Here is a 21,907-nt window from a genome sequence, read left to right as displayed (position 1 = left end):
GACATCACTGTGTGTATTATTCCTATACTGTGACATCATTGTGTATATTATCCCTGTACTGTGACATCACTGTGTGTATTATCCCCGTACTGTGACATCACTGTGTGTATTATCCCTGTACTGTGACATCACTGTGTATTATCCCTGTACTGTGACATCACTGTTTGTATTATTCCTTTACTGTGACATCACTGTGTATATTACCCCTGTACTGTGACATCACTGTGTGTATTATCCCCGTACTGTGACATCACTGTGTGTATTATCCCTGTACTGTGACATCACTGTGTGTATTATCCCTGTACTGTGACATCACTGTGTGTTTTATCCTTGTACTGTGACATCACTGTGTATATTATGCCTGTACTGTGACATCACTGTGTGTATTATCCATGTACTGTGACATCACTATGTGTATTATTCCTGTACTGTGACATCACTGTGTGTATTATCCCTGTACTGTGACATCACTGTGTGTATTATCCCTGTACTCTGACATCCCTGTGTGTATTATCCTTGTACTGTGACATCACTGTGTGTATTATCCTTGTATTGTGACATCCCTGTCACGATGCCGGCTGGCAGGAGGTGGATCCTCTGTGCCAGAGAGGGATGGCGAGGACCGTGCTAGTGGACCGGTTCTAAGACACTACTGGTTTTCACCAGAGCCCGCCGCAAAGCGGGATGGTCTTGCTGCGGCGGTAGTGACCAGGTCGTATCCACTAGCAACGGCACCTCTCTGGCTGCTGAAGATAGGCGAGGTACAAGGGAGTAGGCAGAAGCAAAGTCGGACGTAGCAGAAGGTCGGGGGCAGGCGGCAAGGTTCGTAGTCAGGGGAGATAGCAATAGTTCTGGTACACAGGGTATAAACACACAAAGAACGCTTTCACTGGCACTAAGGCAACAAGATCCGGCAAGGGAGTGCATGGGAGGAGACTAGATATAAGCAGGGAACAGGTGGGAACCAATTAAGCTAATTGGGCCAGGCACCAATCATTGGTGCACTGGCCCTTTAAGTCTCAGGGAGCTGGCGCGCGCGCGCCCTAGAGAGCGGAGCCGCGCGCGCCAGCACATGACCGCAGGAGACGGGAACGGGTAAGTGACCTGGGATGCGACTCGCAAGCGGGCGCGTCCCGCTGTGCGAATCGCATCCCCAACGGTCATGGCAGAGCAGCGCTCCCGGTCAGCGCTGACCGGGGAGCTGCAGGAAGAAGGGCGCCGTGAGCGCTCCGGGGAGGAGCGGGGACCCGGAGCGCTAGGCGTAACAGTACCCCCCCCCTTAGGTCTCCCCTTCTCTTTATCGGGAAACTGCCTCCCCTGGGATGAGGACACCGGGAAAGGATGGGGGGATTCCTCAACGGCAGGCAGAACCGCAGGAGTAGGAATGGGGAGAGAGGGCAGAGGGCGGGACCTGGCACGGGGCAGTGTGACACCAGGACGAGGGCCATGAGGGGACACAGAAGCTTGCCTGATGGAACTGGGAGGGGGGGAGGGGCATTTCCTGTGGCAGGCAGAGTCCTTAATGACCTTAGGGGGACCAGATACAGGAGGAACCACAGAGTTACGGCAAGGGTTACTGGGAACCGGTTTTAGACAGTTCTTGGAACAAGAGGACCCCCAACTCTTGATCTCCCCAGTGGACCAATCCAGGGTTGGGGAATGAAGTTGAAGCCAGGGAAGTCCAAGGAGAATTTCCGAGGTGCAATTGGGGAGGACCAAAAGTTCAATCCTCTCGTGGTGAGATCCGATGCTCATAAGAAGGGGCTCCGTGCGGAAACGTATGGTACAGTCCACCCTGGCTCCGTTGACCGCGGAAATGTGGAGTGGCTTGACAAGACGGGTCACCGGAATCCGGAATTTATTCACAAAGGAGTCCCGAATAAAGTTCCCAGAAGCTCCAGAGTCCAGGCAGGCCACGGCTGAGAGGGGAGAGCTGGCTGAAGTGGAAATCCGAACAGGTACCGTGAGACGTGGAGAAGCCGACTTGGCATCAAGAGACGCCACACCCACGAGAGCTGAGTGCGAGCGTGCGTTTCCCAGACGTGGAGGACGGATTGGGCAATCCACCAGAAAATGTTCAGTACTGGCACAGTACAAACAAAGATTCTCTTCCTTACGGCGATTCCTCTCTTCCAGGGTCAGGCGAGACCGATCCACTTGCATGGCCTCCTCGGCGGGAGGCCTAGGCGCAGATTGCAGTGGAGACTGTGGGAGAGGTGTCCAGAGATCTAAGTCCTTTTCCTGGCGGAGCTCTTGATGCCTCTCAGAGAAACGCATGTCAATGCGAGTGGCTAGATGAATGAGTTCATGCAGGTTAGCAGGAGTCTCTCGTGCGGCCAGAACATCCTTAATGTTGCTGGATAGGCCTTTTTTAAAGGTCGCGCAGAGAGCCTCATTATTCCAGGATAGTTCAGAAGCAAGAGTACGGAATTGTATGGCGTACTCGCCAACGGAGGAATTACCCTGGACCAGGTTCAGCAGGGCAGTCTCAGCAGAAGAGGCTCGGGCAGGTTCCTCAAAGACACTTCGAATTTCCGAGAAGAAGGAGTGTACAGAGGCAGTGACAGGGTCATCGCGGTCCCAGAGCGGTGTGGCCCATGACAGGGCTTTTCCAGACAGAAGGCTGACTACGAAAGCCACCTTAGACCTTTCAGTAGGAAACTGATCCGACATCATCTCCAGATGCAGGGAACATTGGGAAAGGAAGCCACGGCAAAACTTAGAGTCCCCATTAAATTTGTCCGGCAAAGACAGGCGGAGGCTAGGAGTGGCCACTCGCTGCGGAAGAGGTGCAGGAGCTGGCGGAGGAGATGGTTGCTGCTGCTGTAGCTGAGACTGAATCTGCTGTAGCTGCGACTGGAGTTGCTGAGTCATGGTGGTCAAGTACGACAGCTGGTGATCTTGTTGGGCAATCTGTCGGGCTTGCTGGGCGACCAGTGTGGGGAGGTCGGCGACAACAGGCAGAGGAACTTCAGCGGGATCCATGGCCGGATCTACTGTCACGATGCCGGCTGGCAGGAGGTGGATCCTCTGTGCCAGAGAGGGATGGCGAGGACCGTGCTAGTGGACCGGTTCTAAGACACTACTGGTTTTCACCAGAGCCCGCCGCAAAGCGGGATGGTCTTGCTGCGGCGGTAGTGACCAGGTCGTATCCACTAGCAACGGCACCTCTCTGGCTGCTGAAGATAGGCGAGGTACAAGGGAGTAGGCAGAAGCAAAGTCGGACGTAGCAGAAGGTCGGGGGCAGGCGGCAAGGTTCGTAGTCAGGGGAGATAGCAATAGTTCTGGTACACAGGGTATAAACACACAAAGAACGCTTTCACTGGCACTAAGGCAACAAGATCCGGCAAGGGAGTGCATGGGAGGAGACTAGATATAAGCAGGGAACAGGTGGGAACCAATTAAGCTAATTGGGCCAGGCACCAATCATTGGTGCACTGGCCCTTTAAGTCTCAGGGAGCTGGCGCGCGCGCGCCCTAGAGAGCGGAGCCGCGCGCGCCAGCACATGACCGCAGGAGACGGGAACGGGTAAGTGACCTGGGATGCGACTCGCAAGCGGGCGCGTCCCGCTGTGCGAATCGCATCCCCAACGGTCATGGCAGAGCAGCGCTCCCGGTCAGCGCTGACCGGGGAGCTGCAGGAAGAAGGGCGCCGTGAGCGCTCCGGGGAGGAGCGGGGACCCGGAGCGCTAGGCGTAACAATCCCTGTGTATATTATCCCTGTTTTGTTTAATCACATTGTGACATCACATCACAGAAACTAAAATAACTAATTTCCATGATCTGGACTTGCTGCAGAAGGTGGTCAGGTGTGAAGCCAACCCTTTGTTTACTTGCAATGGCCTTGACTATATACATTTTGCTACACATAAGCTTTGCATTCCTCTTTGATGTTTTCCATCTGTCCTCTCTCAGTTGCACTCACCTTCTTCTGGGTCATTCCTCAGACAAGCCTCGTGGAGGGTGACACGGGAAGGAAAGGACACTCTTTTACTCCTAGTGGGGGTCTTTCTTCTAGATTTTTGCTGGCGCCGCCTCCGGTTCTCTTCGTCCCTCTCATTCTGGGCCCACCTCTTCAGTTGTTGTTCCCGTCGTTTCTTGGCTGCACGTAGTCTCTCTAGGGTAGATGCTTTCTCCAAGAGCTGAAGTTCTGCCAGTAGGTCCATTGGCTTGGTGGCCATATCTCACTGTCAGGATAGCATAAGCTGCTCTCTCCCAAGACGTGGATACAATGACATATCTGTGAAATAAAGAAGAGTATTCAACACTTTGACATTGAGACAACTGCTTTGTCTTGTGTCTAGTGAAAACACTCAAGTACTCAAAGCCAAGACAATCTAGAGAGCTTATCGGGACACTATCACTTTCTTGTTATGGTTATATAACTTTTTGTCCTTTTTTTTATGGGTCTCAAACTATACAGACTTCTCTCCTCCTATTATAATGCATTATATAGCGCCAACATACTCAGTACCACTGTACAAAGATTGTCACTACTTCCTGTCCTCACTTATCTCATATTCTACATGAACATATGTGAAGAAATTGGATTATCCAGAAGAAACCCAGGAGAACATGAGAACAAGCTCCATCCATGTTTCCCTTGGGTCGGCCCTTGGTTGGATTTGCACACAGGACCCCAGTGCTGCAAGGAAACAGTGTTAAGCACTGAGCTTCCATGCTATATGGACTTGCTTTACAGATTTCCTTTCAATGGTATCAAACCAGGTTCCTGAATGTGTCCCTCCAATACGTTTCCATTGCACGTTTTATGGCACCAACCACTAACTCATTTCTAAGCAAATCTATAAGACACAAGTCTATGAAGATGAAGAGATCTACTCTGATGAAAATGAAAAGCTCAACCAAACAGATCATAACATCTATAGGCACAAGTCAAAAATTGATACTCTTGGAACAGTGGAGAGAACCGAGTAGACATGGCTATAAAGATGTCTACGACGAATAACTACAGACACTGGTGACAACAGGGTTGGACTGTCCCACTTGAAGATCAGAAGATCCTGTTGTGGGCTAACGCTCTGACATACAAGAGGCCTCATGGAGCAACCAAGTAACTGCTGGAGCTCATACGTTTTTGGGGGTTAGTTTCCATTCTAAGCTCAAGACATATATACAATGGGGGGAATTTATCATTGGTAGTAAAAAGTTGCAAGGGGTCAAAAAAGTTGTAATATTTTGCCCAATGCATTTAGTCTTGTTCAATAAAACAACAGAATGTAGTGTGGCATGGTTAGCTTTTAGCAGAGGTAGGGGATTTATCAACGGTGACTTTAAAAAAAAAAAAATTCTCGCAAATTTTTGCACAACCACTCAACCTTACACCAGCCCAAATCACACTTAGAAACTTGTTTACATCTAAGCTACTTTGCTATCTTTGAAGAACATGCACCTCTTTGATAAATATCGTGGAAGTACACACGACGTACGCCCAGGCAGATGGGGGTGAAGTCAATTTACACAGATAATGATAAATTTCCCATCTAACATCTCCATTGGGGGTCCATTGGTCAGACAGAGGCTAAAACGACTAGTTTCGTCTTAGTATCTTAATCATAAACCCTATTGCTATAGACAACTTTGCCAGTTCATAAATCACTCCCTGAGTCACATGTCTGAGACATGTGATTGAAGGAGGGTTTTTAAACTGGCAAAGTTGTCTATTGCCATATGGACTATGATTAAGACACAAAGCCGAAATTAGTCTGTCCTGGTTCTGTGATCCTGCCTTTACTATGATGTAATAAAGAATCAAGTTTATTTTATGGGACCTTGTTACAGGTGGACATTTCCTTTTTTTTAATAACATTTAAAGGGGTTATCCATCATAAGATGATTTTAGTTCTTACCAGCCAGACAATAATGGACATGCTTAGGAAGAATCTTGTCTTGGTGCTAAATGACCATGTTCGGAGCCCACCATAATGCTGTTGATTCTTAGTCCACCATAATGCTGTTGATTTTTTTTTTTTTTTTTGTGAAATGGCTATTTCCTGTTGGAGTTCCCTCCCTCCAACTATAGGTACCAGGATCCCTTCTCTGAGGTTACTTTTCTCCCTCTCACACATCAGCTTCCCCACTCATTGAAGCACACCTGGGACTATTCCTGCAGCCCTGTGGAGAATGATCTCCTTCTCACCCAGCAGTCGCTCCACCAATTGAAGCAGACAGGCTCCCTTTCAACATCTGACTTGTGATGTCTCCTGCTGCACTGCAACCTGGGAAAACCTGAGACGATATTCGTTTTGTATGCTGTTAAAAATAAACATTGGGGCAAAGATCACATAAGAATTGCTAGGCCACCATCAAACCCAGGTACAGACACTATATTATGAATTACACTAACTTTACAGCCTCTGTAGCACAGTCAAATAAAAAAAAATCCTGGAATACCCCTTTAAGATCCCATATCCAAAGGCAACCAAAATTAGATTGCCAGGGATCTGACACCCGGTACCTCTAGCCGATCAGCTATTTGAAGTGAATGCATTAGTTGGATAACTACGTAATCTTTACTGATGACATGACCCACGTGTTGAACGATGTTTACAGTTCGATTACATATGCACTTGTTCTGTATCGATGGAGGTCGGACTGTAAAAATAATCACATGTACTGGACCCAATGTGCCACGCCGGACGCTGGGTGTTGGTGTCCCATTTAAATAGATGGAATACACAAAGCAGCAACGTGACCTAATTTGCAACGAGGGGTTTAATCTCTGATCATTCAGCTGTGTGACACATCCTGTATGGTAAGAGAAACAGAGGCGTCAGATGAAACTGAAGCAGGAAAGACAGATACAGACTGGGCCACTCGGCGGCTTCCTGCAGTCACACACAGCGTGGAGTATGAGCCATGATATGACAATGGAATATGCACAGAATGTGTAATAACACGATAAAGAATAGGCCCGTATCCACCATTTCGGATGTATTTCCTTTTTTTTTTTATCGAGCCAAGGATTTACTACCTACACATCCAGGTGTCTTGAACAGCTGCCAAGGTCTTATCGGTCTAAATATGCATCTTAAGGGAAAGAAAATTAACATCCTAATCCTGGTGATATAGAAAAAAGCAATCGTAGGGGAAGCTATTTTTCAAGTGTCACTGGCAATGGAATGGTCGATATTGGTTTCTTCTCCAATAAAGGTGGACTTCAAAAATGTATCCGACAGCAAAGCCTTAGCTTCTGGGTATTCAGGAGACAATCCTCCGACTGGCATAAAATCTTAAAAAACCATGACTTTGCAAAGTCCTACTTCTTACTCCTATCCCCTAGTCCAGTGTCCCCCAACCAATGTGCCTTCAGCTGTTGCAAAACTACAACTCCCAGCGTGCCCAGAGAGCTGTTGGCTGTGATGTAATGTCTCTGGCTGCACTGCAACCTGGTTGACCGAATATTTGTACCAATAAGAAGGGAAATTATACAATAATAGAATTAAGTCAAAATAATGCAGGGGCCATAAAATTAAACATTTTTATAATTTTTTTTCCCCTATACAGTCTAGTTATTGTTTAAAGCGCAACTCCGGTGTTGGCTCCAGTGGCGGGGTATTTGCTTAAATTTGTGCTACACGGTCTGAGGCCGGAGACTTGCGTGAGACTACTGCATTTTATCTTACGGATTTTGCAGAAGTACCATGCAAGTCTATTGGACTTCCGTCAAATCCATAGATTGAACAATGTCGTTGTACCAAGATCCATTCACATTTTGACAGGGCAGCCTTTCTAGGGAATAAGTCATAAAGTGTGTCCTATCCAATTTGCTTTAGGGTGGTGAGAACCTGTGCTGGGCTCCCTGCTCCAGAGCATCTGCATTGTATGGAAACAAGAAGGCAGCACAATAATCTATAGGTCAATAAATGGTGTGTGTTTGGGGGGGTACTTTATGCCCTTAGTCCTAGGTGGCAAATTCTGGCTTTATAATATAATCTGAGGCCTATTGGTACTTTTGCCGTGAGGTCTTTTCTATGTAGGCCATGGCTCTGTGCTTATAAGCAGCATCACATGAGAACTCACCTATACACAGTTTATGGATTTCCAGATGCCCTCATTCGAGACTACATAAACCTTTGTGTCTCGCACTTTATATAACAGAAGCAAAAAAGGACAAGGAAACAACCAGACACTGAAATAACCCCAAGTGAGCAAGATCTAGTGTGCATTCACATCTCGGATTGCAAATCCGACAGCCAGATACAGCGGGGGAATTTCAAAGTCGCCCCCTGCTGGATCCTTGTCATACCCCATTGATTTCAATAAGCCCGACTGGAGTCAGCTAGAGTCTCTGGTCGGCTTATTCTGCGACTGTATCCATTTTTTTTAAATTTGGTTAAGGGTCTTTTCACACGTACAGTATTCTGCGCAGATTTGATGCGCAGGATTTCAAGCTGTGTTCAGGTTACATTGGAATCTGCAGCAGAAAGTCCTGCGCGTTAAGTCTGCGCATCAAATCTGTGCAGAATACTGTACGTGTGATTAGACCATTAAGAAATAAAACGATATGGTCGGATAATGAGCTGACCAGAGACACTAGCTGACTCTATTCGGCTCATTGAAATGAATAGTGTACGTCGCGAAACCGGTAGGAGGCGGTTTTATTCTCCTGGAGTATCCCTCTGCCGGATATGCTATCTGAGATGTGAATGCACCCGTATTTGTCTCATGTATTGTTCTCATTTAGTTATTGTCGTTTACTAAGGGTTTTTGGATTTCTCCAGTTGAATGGAGACTGTCCAGGCGCCTCCCCCCCTACACACACTTAACTACTTAGCCCGGTCCAGGTGACTATTTTAAATTATGATAAGCCCAATCCTTTCAGACTAAATGATAGTGTTATGGGACCCCGCTCCCTGCACCTGTTTTGGTGCATTCTGGGCAGCGTGAAACAGGTGACAAGTTCCCTTTCAGTTATGTTGCTATTCATGATGACTAGCATTCTTTAAAATGGTGAGGAATTGAAAGGGAAAGTTGACAGTGTCTTTGGGACAGGCAGAGACAACTGAATGTAGCACTTGTCTCAATGCAACCACAGCTCACCTGCTCTCAACCCTCCTGGACTCCAACGTGCACAGACAGCTGAAAGAATTCAGCTACTTAATCCAAAGATCAGAGAACACCTGCACAGAATGGTCCAAGTAAAACTTCCTTATTTATTTCAGCATTTAAAATCCAGATACCAACACAGTCACAGTCTGACGGGCTTCGGTTGTAGCCTTATTCATGGGGATGCAAAACGCGTCGGCCTGTGACTGTGTTGGCTTCCATTGATGTATCTTGATTTTAAATGCTGAAATAAAGAAGTTTTACTTTGACCAGTTAGTGCTGGAACATGTTCTCTGTTCTTCAGAGTATGGCACTTGGCTGATTCCGTCAGCCCTATAGACACTGAATGGAGCTGCAGGGCACTTGCTCGACCATCGCTCCATTCAAGCTGTGGTTGTGCAGTAAGAAGAAATGAAGGTGCTTATGACCCCATTCTAGTAAACAGGGAAATATGGATAGGTGATATAAAAAGTCCATTGTTGGAAAAGCCTTTTATGTCAAGCAGAGGTATAAGAGAAAAAAAGCTGCGATGGCGCTCCCAAGGAATTAACCCGAAGTCGTGGGTATTGGTGAAAAATAAATAATTTATTCTTACAGCATAAGAAATCAAAGAAAATAATAAATATAAAGCAAGACGCGTTTTGGGAGTCACAGCTCCCTTTTTCAATTGCAATTGAAAAAGGGAGCTGTGACTCCCGAAACGCGTCTTGCTTTATATTTATTATTTTCTTTGATTTCTTATGCTGTAAGAATAAATTATTTATTTTTCACCAATACCCACGACTTCGGGTTAATTCCTTGGGAGCGCCATCGCAGCTTTTTTTCTCTTACACCTCTGCATTTCTCTACGGACTCTCCTCTGGGCTCCGTCCCCACGCTGCTGGCCTGCATACCAAGCTACCATCACCGGCAAGGAATACGCCACCCCCATCTGGATACCCACCTACACCGACTAAAGACCTACACCGCACCCGGCGCTACCTCCGCTTTTTTCCTCCATTTATGTAAAGCAGTCACGCCTCCTCCCATAGACATGAATGTAGGTGGCATGGCGTCACAAACACAGAAGCTCCAAGCTTCCGTGTTCTGGACGCTGCTGCTGCCGGCCCGGAGATCGACATAGTTTTTGGTGGAGTACCCCTTTAAGGTTCTGGTTGCCCAGATCAAAATCCAGATGATTCACCGAACAGTCTAAGCAATAACCATGAGTAACTGAACAATTACAAGATGAACTTCAGAACAACATGTCGGTGAAGAATAATATCCCCATCGCACCCACTTAACAAACTGCAGATTAGGTAAGACGACAAGCTGTGGTTTCAGCCCACTCAAACATTCAATCGAGTAGGTGGCGTGCGAGGGAGTATTAGCCGTGGTCTTGTTTTCCCACAATCTGCTTCTCTATCTTTTCCATTGTTGCTGATTCACAAAGAGGGAGAAGATGAGAAACAACTCATTGCCACTCTACCTCCTACCTCCATGACACTCTACCGCCTATGGTTTAGCTAGGTAAGGCAGAGAGAGGCATTCATCAAACCATTTACGCTGCTTCTTTCGTCTAAATTTGTCACATGAAAAGTCGCAGGTTGACCCCGTACAACAATTTTTATGACAGATCATTTAGGACTTTGTGCAGTGGTCACTGATTTATTGTATGCGATTTTTTGTGAAATGTCGCACCAATGTTGCACAGGTCAGATTTCGTCAAACCTGCCCTATAGAACTATCTTCATAGCTCTATGCAACAATTGTATTAACCCCTTAAAGAAGTACTCTGCTGCTCAGCATTTGTTCTGAACGCTGGAGCCGGCGCCGGGAGCTCGTGACATCATAGCCCCTCCCCCTCATGATGTCACACCCCGCACCCTCAATGCAAGTCTATGGGAGGGGGCGTGACGACTGTCACGCCCCCTCCCATAGACTTGCATTGAGGGTGCGGGGTGTGACGTCATGAGGGGGTGGGGCTATGACATCACGAGCTCCCGGCTCCAGCGTTCGGAACAGTTTGTTCCAAACGCTGAGTAGCGGAGTACCCCTTTAAGGACTCTTTTTGGCCTTAAAGGGGTACCCATATGGAAAAATAATTTTTTTTAAATCAACTGGTGCCAGAAAGCTAAACAGATTTGTAAATGACTTCTATTTAAAAATCTTAATCCTTCCAGTACTTATCAGCTGTGGTATGTTCCAGAGGAAGTTCTTTTCTTTTTGAATTTCCTTTCTGTCTGACCACAGTGCTCTCTGCTGACACCTCTGTCCATGTCAGGAACTGTCCAGAGTAGGAGCAAATCCCCATCGCAAACCTATCCTGCTCCGGACAGTTCCTAAAATGGACAGAGGTGTCAGCAAAGAACACTTTGGTCAGACAGAAAGGAAATTCAAAAAGAAAAGAACTTCCTCTGGAACATACAGCAACTAAGTACTGGAAGGGTTAATATTTGAAGTAATTTACAAATCTGTTTAACTTTCTGGCACAAGTCGATTTAAAAAAAATGTTTTCCAGGGTAGTACCCCTTTAAGGATCTGGCCAATTTTTGTTTTTGCACTTACATTTTTTCCTCCTCACCTTCTAAAAATCATCACACTTTCAATTTTGCACCTACAGACCCATAAAAGGGCTTGTTTTTTGTGTCACCAATTGTACTTTGTAATGACATCACTTATTTTATAACATAATCTGCTACGAAACAAATAAAATCTATTTGTGAGGTGAAATTAAGTAACTTTTGGGGGCTTCCCTTTCTACGCAGTGCACTTTTTGGTAAAAATTACATCTTATCTTTATTCTGTAGGCAATACCTTATATGTTTACATTTATTTTTGTTTACATTAATTTAAAAATGGGAAAAGGGGGTGATTCAAACTTTTATTAGGGGAGGGGCTTATTCACATTTGATAATAATTTTTTTTTTTTTTACACATTTTATCCATAGGGCTGTAACATGCAATCTTGCGATTGCATATACTGTTCAATGTTGAGCTTTTGCTCAGCACTGAACAGTGTCATCAGTGTTCTGCTGCTCCAGCCTGCAGAGGCTGGAGGCAGCAGAGGATCACCATCGGATGGCAAGGAGGCAGGTAGGGGCCCTCCCGCCATCCTCTCAGCTGATCGGGACATTGCGATTTCATCATGATGGTCCCAATCAGTTCTGCTTAGCTACCGGGATAGTTTTACTTTCATTTTAGATGCCGCAATCAAGTTTGATCGCAGCGTCTGAAGGGTAAATGCCGGGCATCAGCCCGATCGGTGATGCTCAGCATTAACCCTGGGTCCTGGCTGCTGATAGCAGTCGGGACCCACGGGGTTTGAAGCATGCTCAGCTTGTAAGCACGCTTCAAACAACGGTAATGGGACCAGGACATACAGGTACACCCTGTGTCCTTAAAGGGGTACTCCGCACCTAGACATCTTATCCCCTATCCAAAGGATAGGGGATAAGATGTCAGATCGCCGACGTCCCACTGCTGGGGATCCCCGGGATCTCCGCTGCGGCACCCTGCTATCATAACTGCACAGAGCACACTCGCTCTGTTCGTATTGACGGGCGATACGGTGGCCGGATCATCGTGACGTCATGGCCCGCCTCCTTAATGCAAGTCTATGGGAGGGGGTGTGATGGCCACCACGCCCCCTCTCATAGACTTGTATTGAGGGGGTGGGCCGTGACATCACAAGAGGCGGAGCTGTGACTTAACGATGCTCCAGCCCCTGTCATTACGCACAAAGCGAGTGTGCTCTGTGCAGTAATGATAGCGGGGTGCCGGAGGGGAGATCCCGGGGGTCCCCATCAGCGGGACCCCGGCGATCTGACATCGTATGCCCTATCCTATCGCATGCCCACCACTTCTCTGCGAGATTTAACCAGACTGAAGTAGAACAGTTCTATGATATACATCAAAGTCTGTGTGCCATTTGATAAATTTGACACACATCCACCACTTTCTCTGAGACATTTGTGCTCTAAACAAGTTCACAACTCACATCAATCTTCGTAAATGTCCCTCAGAGTGCAGCATACAGTTAGTGTATGGGGCATAGCTGAGGAGATAGGGGCACAAACAAGCAATTCTGTCTTGGTCAAGGCATTTAGATATAGAGTTAGGACAGATTTGAGTAAGCGGTTAGGCTCATCTGGGCAGCCCCAGACAGCGCAGGTACATTGTGCAGGACAAACACCTTAGAGAGGCAAAATATAGAAGGTCCAGCCCAAAAGCTTCCCTAATACTTCAGATACCTTATTATCACTTCGTAAATTGTGCAGACATCACAGGAAAAGCAGAAGGTGGCACATTTTAGGCATATAGTGCCCTTCTTCACATGACTTAGCATGCCCAAAACGGGGCATAATTTTCGCTGGACCTCCTATATTTTTTTAGAGTTAGGGCAGAGAACCAAATTTTTGCCCCAGGTGACAGAAAGCCTAGCCATCTGCAGATATCTGGAATGAAAAATGCCTTCAGGATCTTTTAAAGGGGTATTACCAACTCACAAGTTATAATGTTAATCCCAAAACATATTCTGATGCCATATTGGAGTTGGGAAGGAGCAACTGGGGAAATTGGCATCAGTCTCATTGGGGTTTTTGCCTTCCTCCGGATCAACGCAGTAGGGTTTTAGGCTGAGCTTGATGGACAAACTATGTACTATGTAACAAGCTGCTAGGTGGGGGTCTGACTGCCGGGACCTCCACAGTACAATCCAATTCATTCAGGGCTGGTTTTCCTCCATTCTTGTGATCATGGGCTCCCAGTGGTCATCTCCACCTAGATCAGCCTGTTATCCTGTTGATAAAGGATACATTTGCGACTCGGGAATTGCAAAAGATTAAACTTCCCAAGAAAAAAAAAATTTAATATCATGGACACCAGGAAAACCAATGAAACCCTTTACTGTCCAACAGACCAAAGCTTATGTTAGACATATTATGAGATAACATTAAGGTATTCAATTATATTTCTCTTTTTCATTTCTAGTTCTGACTAGTAAACAGCTGTAGTGACCCGTTCATATGGTGAACACTCACCGACCAAGAATCCCTGACCATGACCATTCTTAGTCTCCTCACATCGGAGACATTTAGAGCCTCAGTCGTCAATTCTGTCACATAGTGCTTTTCTTGCTGTCAAACCCACAGTAGAACTCCAATACATAACCTTATAGTAAGTGGGACCCTCACTGTGGTCTGTCTAGTACTATTGGTATCCATTCTAAAGAGCATAGAGTACTGTGGCTACAGCTATAAATGTAGGCCATATCACACTTGTGAGCATTGTCTTGCCCAATCTCTAATTTTTATATTTTTTGTGAATAATCTATTTTCATCTTAGTTTGACATCTTAGACTAGTAATTCCCACCATTTTTTGCAATGGAGAAACCCCTGACGAAAATGTCCCCTTCATGTTTCACCCCTACACCTACTTCATACTTCCTGTAAAGTTGATATATGTCACTGTCTTTCGGGGGAACTCTACCCAAGTTCCATGGAACCCTGGTTGGGAACCCTGTGATAAGGTCCTCATACACTTTAGTCAAAAGTCGGCTGAACTCAGTGACTTCAGTGGTACCGGCCAAACGTCTAAAGTGTATGGAGGTCTTTTGGCCTCTGGTAGGATCGGGCATGTTGAATTTCAGCTGCCACCACTTCTCTCTCCTTCGAATGCCCACAACATTTCAACCAAAATGAATGAACGTTAATGTGTATGGGGAGATCGTTCTTTGGACCGAGAACTATCTCTCCCAAATTTTTTTTAGTTATATGGGCACCATTAGGTTCTTTTAACACGACGCTTCAGGTATATGCTTCAGTATTGGAGCATTCCTTAATACATACTTCCACTGTATGCCACTGTATCTATACACTTTAGCCAGTGGCCATAATGTTTTTAAAAAATAACAATATACCGCTTTTTATGGTAACCCAAGCCACCATGATGGATACAAAAAGGACACCCATTTGGTTGAATAGGTGCCTTTAACATAGGGACAGGTAGCTTTGCAGGTACCTACCCCAAATGCGTTCACAAAGCCTGATGTGAATGCAGCCTTAGACTTTCGCAGGACAAACAAAGACCTTCCAGGAACTACTTTATTGCACTTTCCTTAACCCTCAGTCCTATGTTCTCCTATGTGCTTCTTGGAATTATTTATCCCTGGAAGTGTTCCACGTATAAATTCTTTTGACTTTGTATTTCCTTAGGTTGAACTTTAGCTGTCAGAACTTTCTTTCCTGGCCATGTATATGGATAGAAACTTTTAAAATGCAAACTCTACATTTTTACGAGCGGAATCGGCGTACGCGAATGTTGCATGACACAGATGGGCACCTGCGTGCAGTTGGGCACCTGCGGTGCAGCTGCGTCCCGGGATTCTGTAAAAATGCTAACAGCTACGAATATAGGATTACAGAAGGTGGGTAAAGTAACCAAATAATGTGACGGTCGCCTTCGCCACCATTGGGCAGATTAGATGGTTCTATGATACAACCCTAGGGCAGCCCCCAAAGATATTTAGATATTGGCTTACATTAACAGTGGTCTCCAAATTGTGGCCCTCCAGATGTTGCCTGGACAGCCAGCATTCAGAAGAGGAAAAAAACCCTATGGAAGAAACCTCTAGGGCAGTGTTATCCAACCAAAGTGCCTCCAGCTGTTGCAAAACTACAACTCCCAGCATGCCCGGACAGCCGTTGGCTGTCCGGGCATGCTGGAAGTTGTAGTTTTGCAACATCTGGATGGCCACTGCAATGCAACCTGGCCTTAGCCATACTACAAGATCTCTGACTTGATACCTCCCATTAGCTTTAGGCATCGACAAGAGCCCATTCTGTCTACAGAGGTCCTGAGTAGGTAATAAATACATTGGCCGATCGATGGATCCAGACTCGTTCTTAGTGCCAATTCCCCCTATAGTAATATAGCAATAGCTGGATGACCACTACACGTGTTCGCTCACCGACCGATAGGGCCATATACAGGTAGAAGGTGTCCATTGAGGATAAAGCACCTGCAGCAAAGTGACGGGAGCTTTCATGTTCCTATACACCGATACATTCTAATTCTCCATTATTAAGAATAAAACATATGCTAGAATTGCTCTATATGCTTTGATCCACACGTATATTCTCATCGTCATGGTATAATATGCATATATTTAGGGTATGCAGATAAAATATACATAGACATTGGTACAGACCATCTCGACCATACATATATATATATATCTGTACATACCTGTATTAGCAGCCTGGTAGCAGCAGTCAAGGCTCTGGTAGACGGCACTTGGGAACCAATGCAAATAGGGATTGAGATCCAAGTGACAGCATAGAGGGACTAATGCAGACAGCCCTGCACACAGCCGTATAGACACAGTACTACTTGCTCTGCAGGGTAAAGAGAGGAGGCGTCTGCTGCAGCCTCACAACCAAGGGAGGAGGAAGGGGAGAGTGCAGAGACGTCTCATTATACAACTCCACCTACAGCACAGCCTAGTGCTGCTCCATCTGCCATACACCACCAGCTGTGTGTCTTCTCCGATGCATGCCACACCGGTGTCAACTGCACTCTCTATAGGCTTACATTAGCACTCTATTTTATGTTATCTGAACGCATATTTTTTTCAATGGATCCATGATCTGGCATTGTTTTATATATTCATCCGGTCCACATCAGTCTCTGGTGGACCACTGTCGTGCCATTGCATAGATTAATATTCTATTCACCGGTAGTATATGCTTTGTGTTGGCCTGTGTGGTACCTTCTTTTCATGACCCTTACGCCCATATGGTGTACAAAGAACAATAATGTATAGTGACCATCCACACCGTACACTGATCAAATAAAACTGCTAAAAGTTGTCTAAATAACAATGCTATACAGTGTAAAAGTAAGACTCTGTACAGAGCCAGATGTGATGTCCCAGTACGGGATATAGTCCCATACAGTACCTAGGCCCTGTCAGGTTGAGTTCCTCTGTGTCCTAGGGGCTCTCCTGCAGTGTCTCCCCCATAGTAATATATATTATGCATAGTGTTATGCATAAAGGACCTTTTAGGACCTTTGAGTTAGTCACATGATAATGTGTTCACATGATGTGTTTGTTACCCAGAGAGCACCAGCTAACCAGGTGACCTGCAGCTTGACCTTTGGGCTTCTGGCTCAGCCCCCCTTTATAAGAGGGGGAGCCATTACAATCCTGAGGAACTGTAAAGACCAGACGTCTCAGAGCTAGTGTCCAGCATACCTGGAGGCCTCAAGCCTACCTACAGCCATATGTCAGTAAGTCATCTCATCTATGTCTGCTGTCACTACCTACAGTCAAGTCAAGTCTATTATAGTCAGTGTGGCTGCCCTAAAGTCTGTCAAAGTCACTACAAGTCCCAGCAAGCTGCAAGGTCCTTTCGTGTTACTGGCCACCTCTCTGGGATCCTGGCCTAGCTGTAAAGACTATTTCCAACTGTCTACCTCAGTAAAGCTACTGTTAACTCTAACCTGATCTTGGACTATTATTGCCCTGCCTAACCTTGGGATAGCGGTACTACCGGGAAATCCACGCCCTGGCGCCACGAACATTTAGGGGTTACCACCTACATACAACATCTTCCCCATACCTCATCTCATTACACCCCGTGGCCCACCACACACACAATCCTAAATGCATGCCCCCATACAGTGCTCAAATAGTACTAACATATAGAAACTAAATAATACTAACATATTGTGACCGAATAATATTAATCTACAGTGACCAAATAATATTAATCTAAGGCAACCAAATAGTACTAACCCACAGTGACCAAATAATACTAACCTACAATGACCAAATAATATTAACCTACAGTAAACAAATAATACTAATGTACAGTGACCAAATAATACTAACCTACAGTGACTCACAATACTTACAGTAAGCTCTTGTGTACTCTCTTTGCAGTCTCTGTTTGCTTCCTGCTCTCTCGAATTATTCCCCTTCCCATCTCTCTTGTTGCCCCTTTACTTCCTAGATTTGTATGGACAGCATTTAACTTGATCCCTCAGTTGTTAAGACAAAATTAAATTTATATTTTTTCTCAGAGTGAATGAAAGTTTAGGAGGGGGGCTGGGGAGGAGTCTGATGAGAGAAGAAAGGAGCATTTTTCTCTGATAAGATACATCACAAAGGTTGTTATGTTTGCTTGTTCTATTAATTTATACAACATTTTATTGAAACAACAGGGCTTATCTAAAGCTTTTCCTGTTGTTCACGCTGGCATTTTAGTCCATTCCCACATACTGAAAAAAAACCTGTTTGCATCCCTAAATTTTGGTCACGGCAGGGTGGTTTGCTATCCCAAACTTTAAAGTTGTGCCTGATCTATTATCACAATTCAGTGATCTGAAGAACCATAAATATTTACTGGTTGTACTGGTTCTGTAGAGGATTGTCACGATGCCGGCTGGCAGGTAGTGGACCCTCTGTGCCAGAGAGGGATTGGCGTGGACCGTGCTAGTGGACCGGTTCTAAGCCACTACTGGTTTTCACCAGAGCCCGCCGCAAAGCGGGATGGTCTTGCTGCGGCGGTAGTGACCAGGTCGTATCCACTAGCAACGGCTCACCTCTCTGGCTGCTGAAGATAGGCGCGGTACAAGGGAGTAGGCAGAAGCAAGGTCGGACGTAGCAGAAGGTCGGGGCAGGCAGCAAGGATCGTAGTCAGGGGCAACGGCAGAAGGTCTGGAAACACAGGCAAGGAACACACAAGGAACGCTTTCACTGGCACTAAGGCAACAAGATCCGGCAAGGGAGTGCAAGGGAAGTGAGGTAATATAGGGAAGTGCACAGGTGAAAACCCTAATTGGAACCACTGCGCCAATCAGCGGCGCAGTGGCCCTTTAAATCGCAGAGACCCGGCGCGCGCGCGCCCTAGGGAGCGGGGCCGCGCGCGCCGGGACAGAACAGACGGGGAGCGAGTCAGGTAGGGGAGCCGGGGTGCGCATCGCGAGCGGGCGCTACCCGCATCGCGAATCGCATCCCGGCTGGCAGCAGGATCGCAGCGCCCCGGGTCAGAGGACGTGACCGGAGCGCTGCAGCGGAGGGAGTGAAGCGAGCGCTCCGGGGAGGAGCGGGGACCCGGAGCGCTCGGCGTAACAGTACCCCCCCCCTTGGGTCTCCCCCTCTTCTTGGAGCCTGAGAACCTGAGGAGCAGACTTTTGTCAAGGATGTTGTCCTCAGGTTCCCAGGATCTCTCTTCAGGACCACAACCCTCCCAGTCTACTAAAAAAAAATTTTTCCCTCTGACCTTTTTGGCAGCCAAAATTTCCTTGACCGAGAAGACGTCCGAGGAGCCGGAAACAGGAGTGGGAGGAACAGATTTGGGAGAAAAACGGTTGAGGATGAGTGGTTTGAGAAGAGAGACGTGAAAGGCATTAGGGATACGAAGAGAAGGAGGAAGAAGAAGTTTATAAGAGACAGGATTAATTTGACACAAAATTTTGAAAGGACCAAGATAGCGTGGTCCCAACTTGTAGCTAGGGACACGGAAGCGGACATATTTAGCGGAGAGCCATACCTTGTCTCCAGGGGAAAAAACGGGGGGAGCTCTTCTTTTCTTATCCGCGAACCTCTTCATGCGTGAAGAAGCCTGTAAGAGAGAATTTTGGGTCTCTCTCCATATAATGGAAAGGTCACGAGAAATTTCATCCACAGCGGGCAGACCAGAGGGCAAGGGGGTAGGGAGGGGGGGAAGAGGGTGACGGCCGTACACCACGAAAAATGGGGATTTGGAGGAAGATTCAGAGACCCTGAAGTTATACGAAAATTCGGCCCATGGAAGGAGATCTGCCCAGTCATCCTGGTGGGAGGAAACAAAATGTCGCAAATAATCACCCAGGATCTGGTTAATTCTTTCTACTTGTCCATTGGACTGGGGATGATATGCAGAGGAAAAATTTAATTTAATCTTGAGTTGTTTACAGAGAGCCCTCCAGAATTTAGACACGAATTGGACCCCTCTATCCGAGACAATCTGCGTAGGCAACCCGTGAAGACGAAAAATGTGTACAAAAAATTGTTTAGCCAACTGAGGCGCAGAAGGAAGACCAGGAAGAGGGATGAAATGTGCCATTTTGGAGAATCGATCAACGACCACCCAAATAACGGTGTTGCCACGGGAAGGGGGTAAATCAGTAATAAAATCCATACCAATCAGAGACCAAGGCTGTTCGGGGACAGGCAGAGGATGAAGAAAACCAGCGGGCTTCTGGCGAGGAGTCTTATCCCGGGCACAGATAGTGCAGGCTCGCACAAAGTCCCCAACATCCGTCTCCAGAGTCGGCCACCAATAGAAGCGGGAGATGAGTTGCACAGATTTCTTGATGCCCGCATGACCTGCGAGATGGGAGGAGTGACCCCATTTGAGGATTCCGAGGCGTTGGCGTGGAGAAACAAAGGTCTTTCCTGGAGGAGTCTGCCTGATGGAGGCAGGAGAAGTGGAGATCAGGCAGTCAGGTGGAATGATGTGTTGCGGAGGGAGATCAACTTCTGAGGCATCCGAGGAACGAGAGAGAGCATCGGCCCTAATGTTCTTATCGGCAGGACGAAAGTGAATCTCAAAATTAAATCGGGCAAAGAACAGAGACCACCGGGCCTGGCGAGGATTCAGCCGTTGGGCCGACTGGAGGTAGGAGAGGTTCTTGTGGTCGGTGTAGATAATAACAGGAAATCTTGATCCCTCCAGCAGATGCCTCCATTCCTCAAGTGCTAATTTAATGGCTAGAAGCTCTCGATCCCCGATGGAGTAGTTCCTCTCCGCTGGAGAGAAGGTCCTAGAGAAAAAACCACAAGTGACAGCATGCCCGGAAGGATTTTTTTGTAGAAGAACAGCTCCAGCTCCTACTGAGGAGGCATCAACCTCCAATAGGAAGGGTTTGGAAGGGTCAGGTCTGGAGAGCACGGGAGCCGAAGAAAAGGCAGACTTGAGTCGTTTAAAGGAGTCTTCTGCTTGAGGAGGCCAGGACTTGGGATCAGCATTTTTCTTGGTTAAAGCCACGATAGGAGCCACAATGGTAGAAAAATGTGGAATAAATTGCCTGTAATAATTGGCGAACCCCAAAAAGCGTTGGATAGCACGGAGTCCGGAGGGGCGTGGCCAATTTAAGACGGCAGAGAGTTTGTCTGGATCCATCTGTAGTCCCTGGCCAGAGACCAAATATCCTAGAAAAGGAAGAGATTGGCATTCAAACAGACATTTCTCAATTTTGGCATAGAGTTGGTTGTCACGAAGTCTCTGAAGAACCATACGGACATGCTGGCGGTGTTCTTCTAAATTGGCAGAAAAAATTAGGATATCGTCCAGATATACCACAACACAGGAGTATAACAGATCACGAAAAATTTCATTGACAAAGTCTTGGAAGACGGCAGGGGCATTGCACAGTCCAAAGGGCATGACCAGATACTCAAAGTGTCCATCTCTGGTGTTAAATGCCGTTTTCCACTCGTCCCCCTCTCTGATGCGGATGAGGTTATAGGCGCCTCTTAAGTCCAATTTAGTGAAGATGTGGGCACCTTGGAGGCGATCAAAGAGTTCAGAGATGAGGGGTAAGGGGTAGCGGTTCTTAACCGTGATTTTATTAAGACCGCGGTAGTCAATGCAAGGACGTAGGGAGCCATCTTTTTTGGACACAAAGAAAAATCCGGCTCCGGCAGGAGAGGAGGATTTACGGATAAAGCCCTTTTTTAGATTCTCCTGGACGTATTCGGACATGGCAAGAGTCTCTGGGGCAGAGAGAGGATAAATTCTGCCCCGGGGTGGAGTAGTACCCGGGAGGAGGTCGATAGGGCAATCATAAGGCCTGTGAGGAGGTAGAG

The 21,907-nt window shown here is 46.7% G+C and overlaps 2 protein-coding genes across 10 annotated transcripts in view; one reads left to right on the top strand and one right to left on the bottom strand.

The window, feature by feature from the left end:
• PPP1R16B (protein phosphatase 1 regulatory subunit 16B) overlaps window positions 1–16,454 on the bottom strand; it is a 70,292-nt gene extending 53,838 nt beyond the window's left edge. The window contains exons 1-2 of the mRNA XM_056549635.1: window positions 16,297–16,454; window positions 3,925–4,239 (exon numbers count right to left, since the gene is read on the bottom strand). Coding sequence (XP_056405610.1) covers window positions 3,925–4,180 — 256 coding nt within the window. The 5' untranslated portion in view covers window positions 4,181–4,239; window positions 16,297–16,454. The remainder of the gene's footprint in view (window positions 1–3,924; window positions 4,240–16,296) is intronic.
• ARHGAP40 (Rho GTPase activating protein 40) overlaps window positions 1–21,907 on the top strand; it is a 263,780-nt gene that overhangs the window by 94,867 nt on the left and 147,006 nt on the right. The window lies entirely within an intron of this gene.

The sequence above is a fragment of the Hyla sarda genome, chromosome 13, assembly GCF_029499605.1.
Source record: "Hyla sarda isolate aHylSar1 chromosome 13, aHylSar1.hap1, whole genome shotgun sequence".
NCBI classification, from domain to species: domain Eukaryota; kingdom Metazoa; phylum Chordata; class Amphibia; order Anura; family Hylidae; genus Hyla; species Hyla sarda.
The sequence above is the reverse complement of the archived record's forward strand: the minus strand, read 5'-3'. Positions and strand labels throughout refer to the sequence as shown.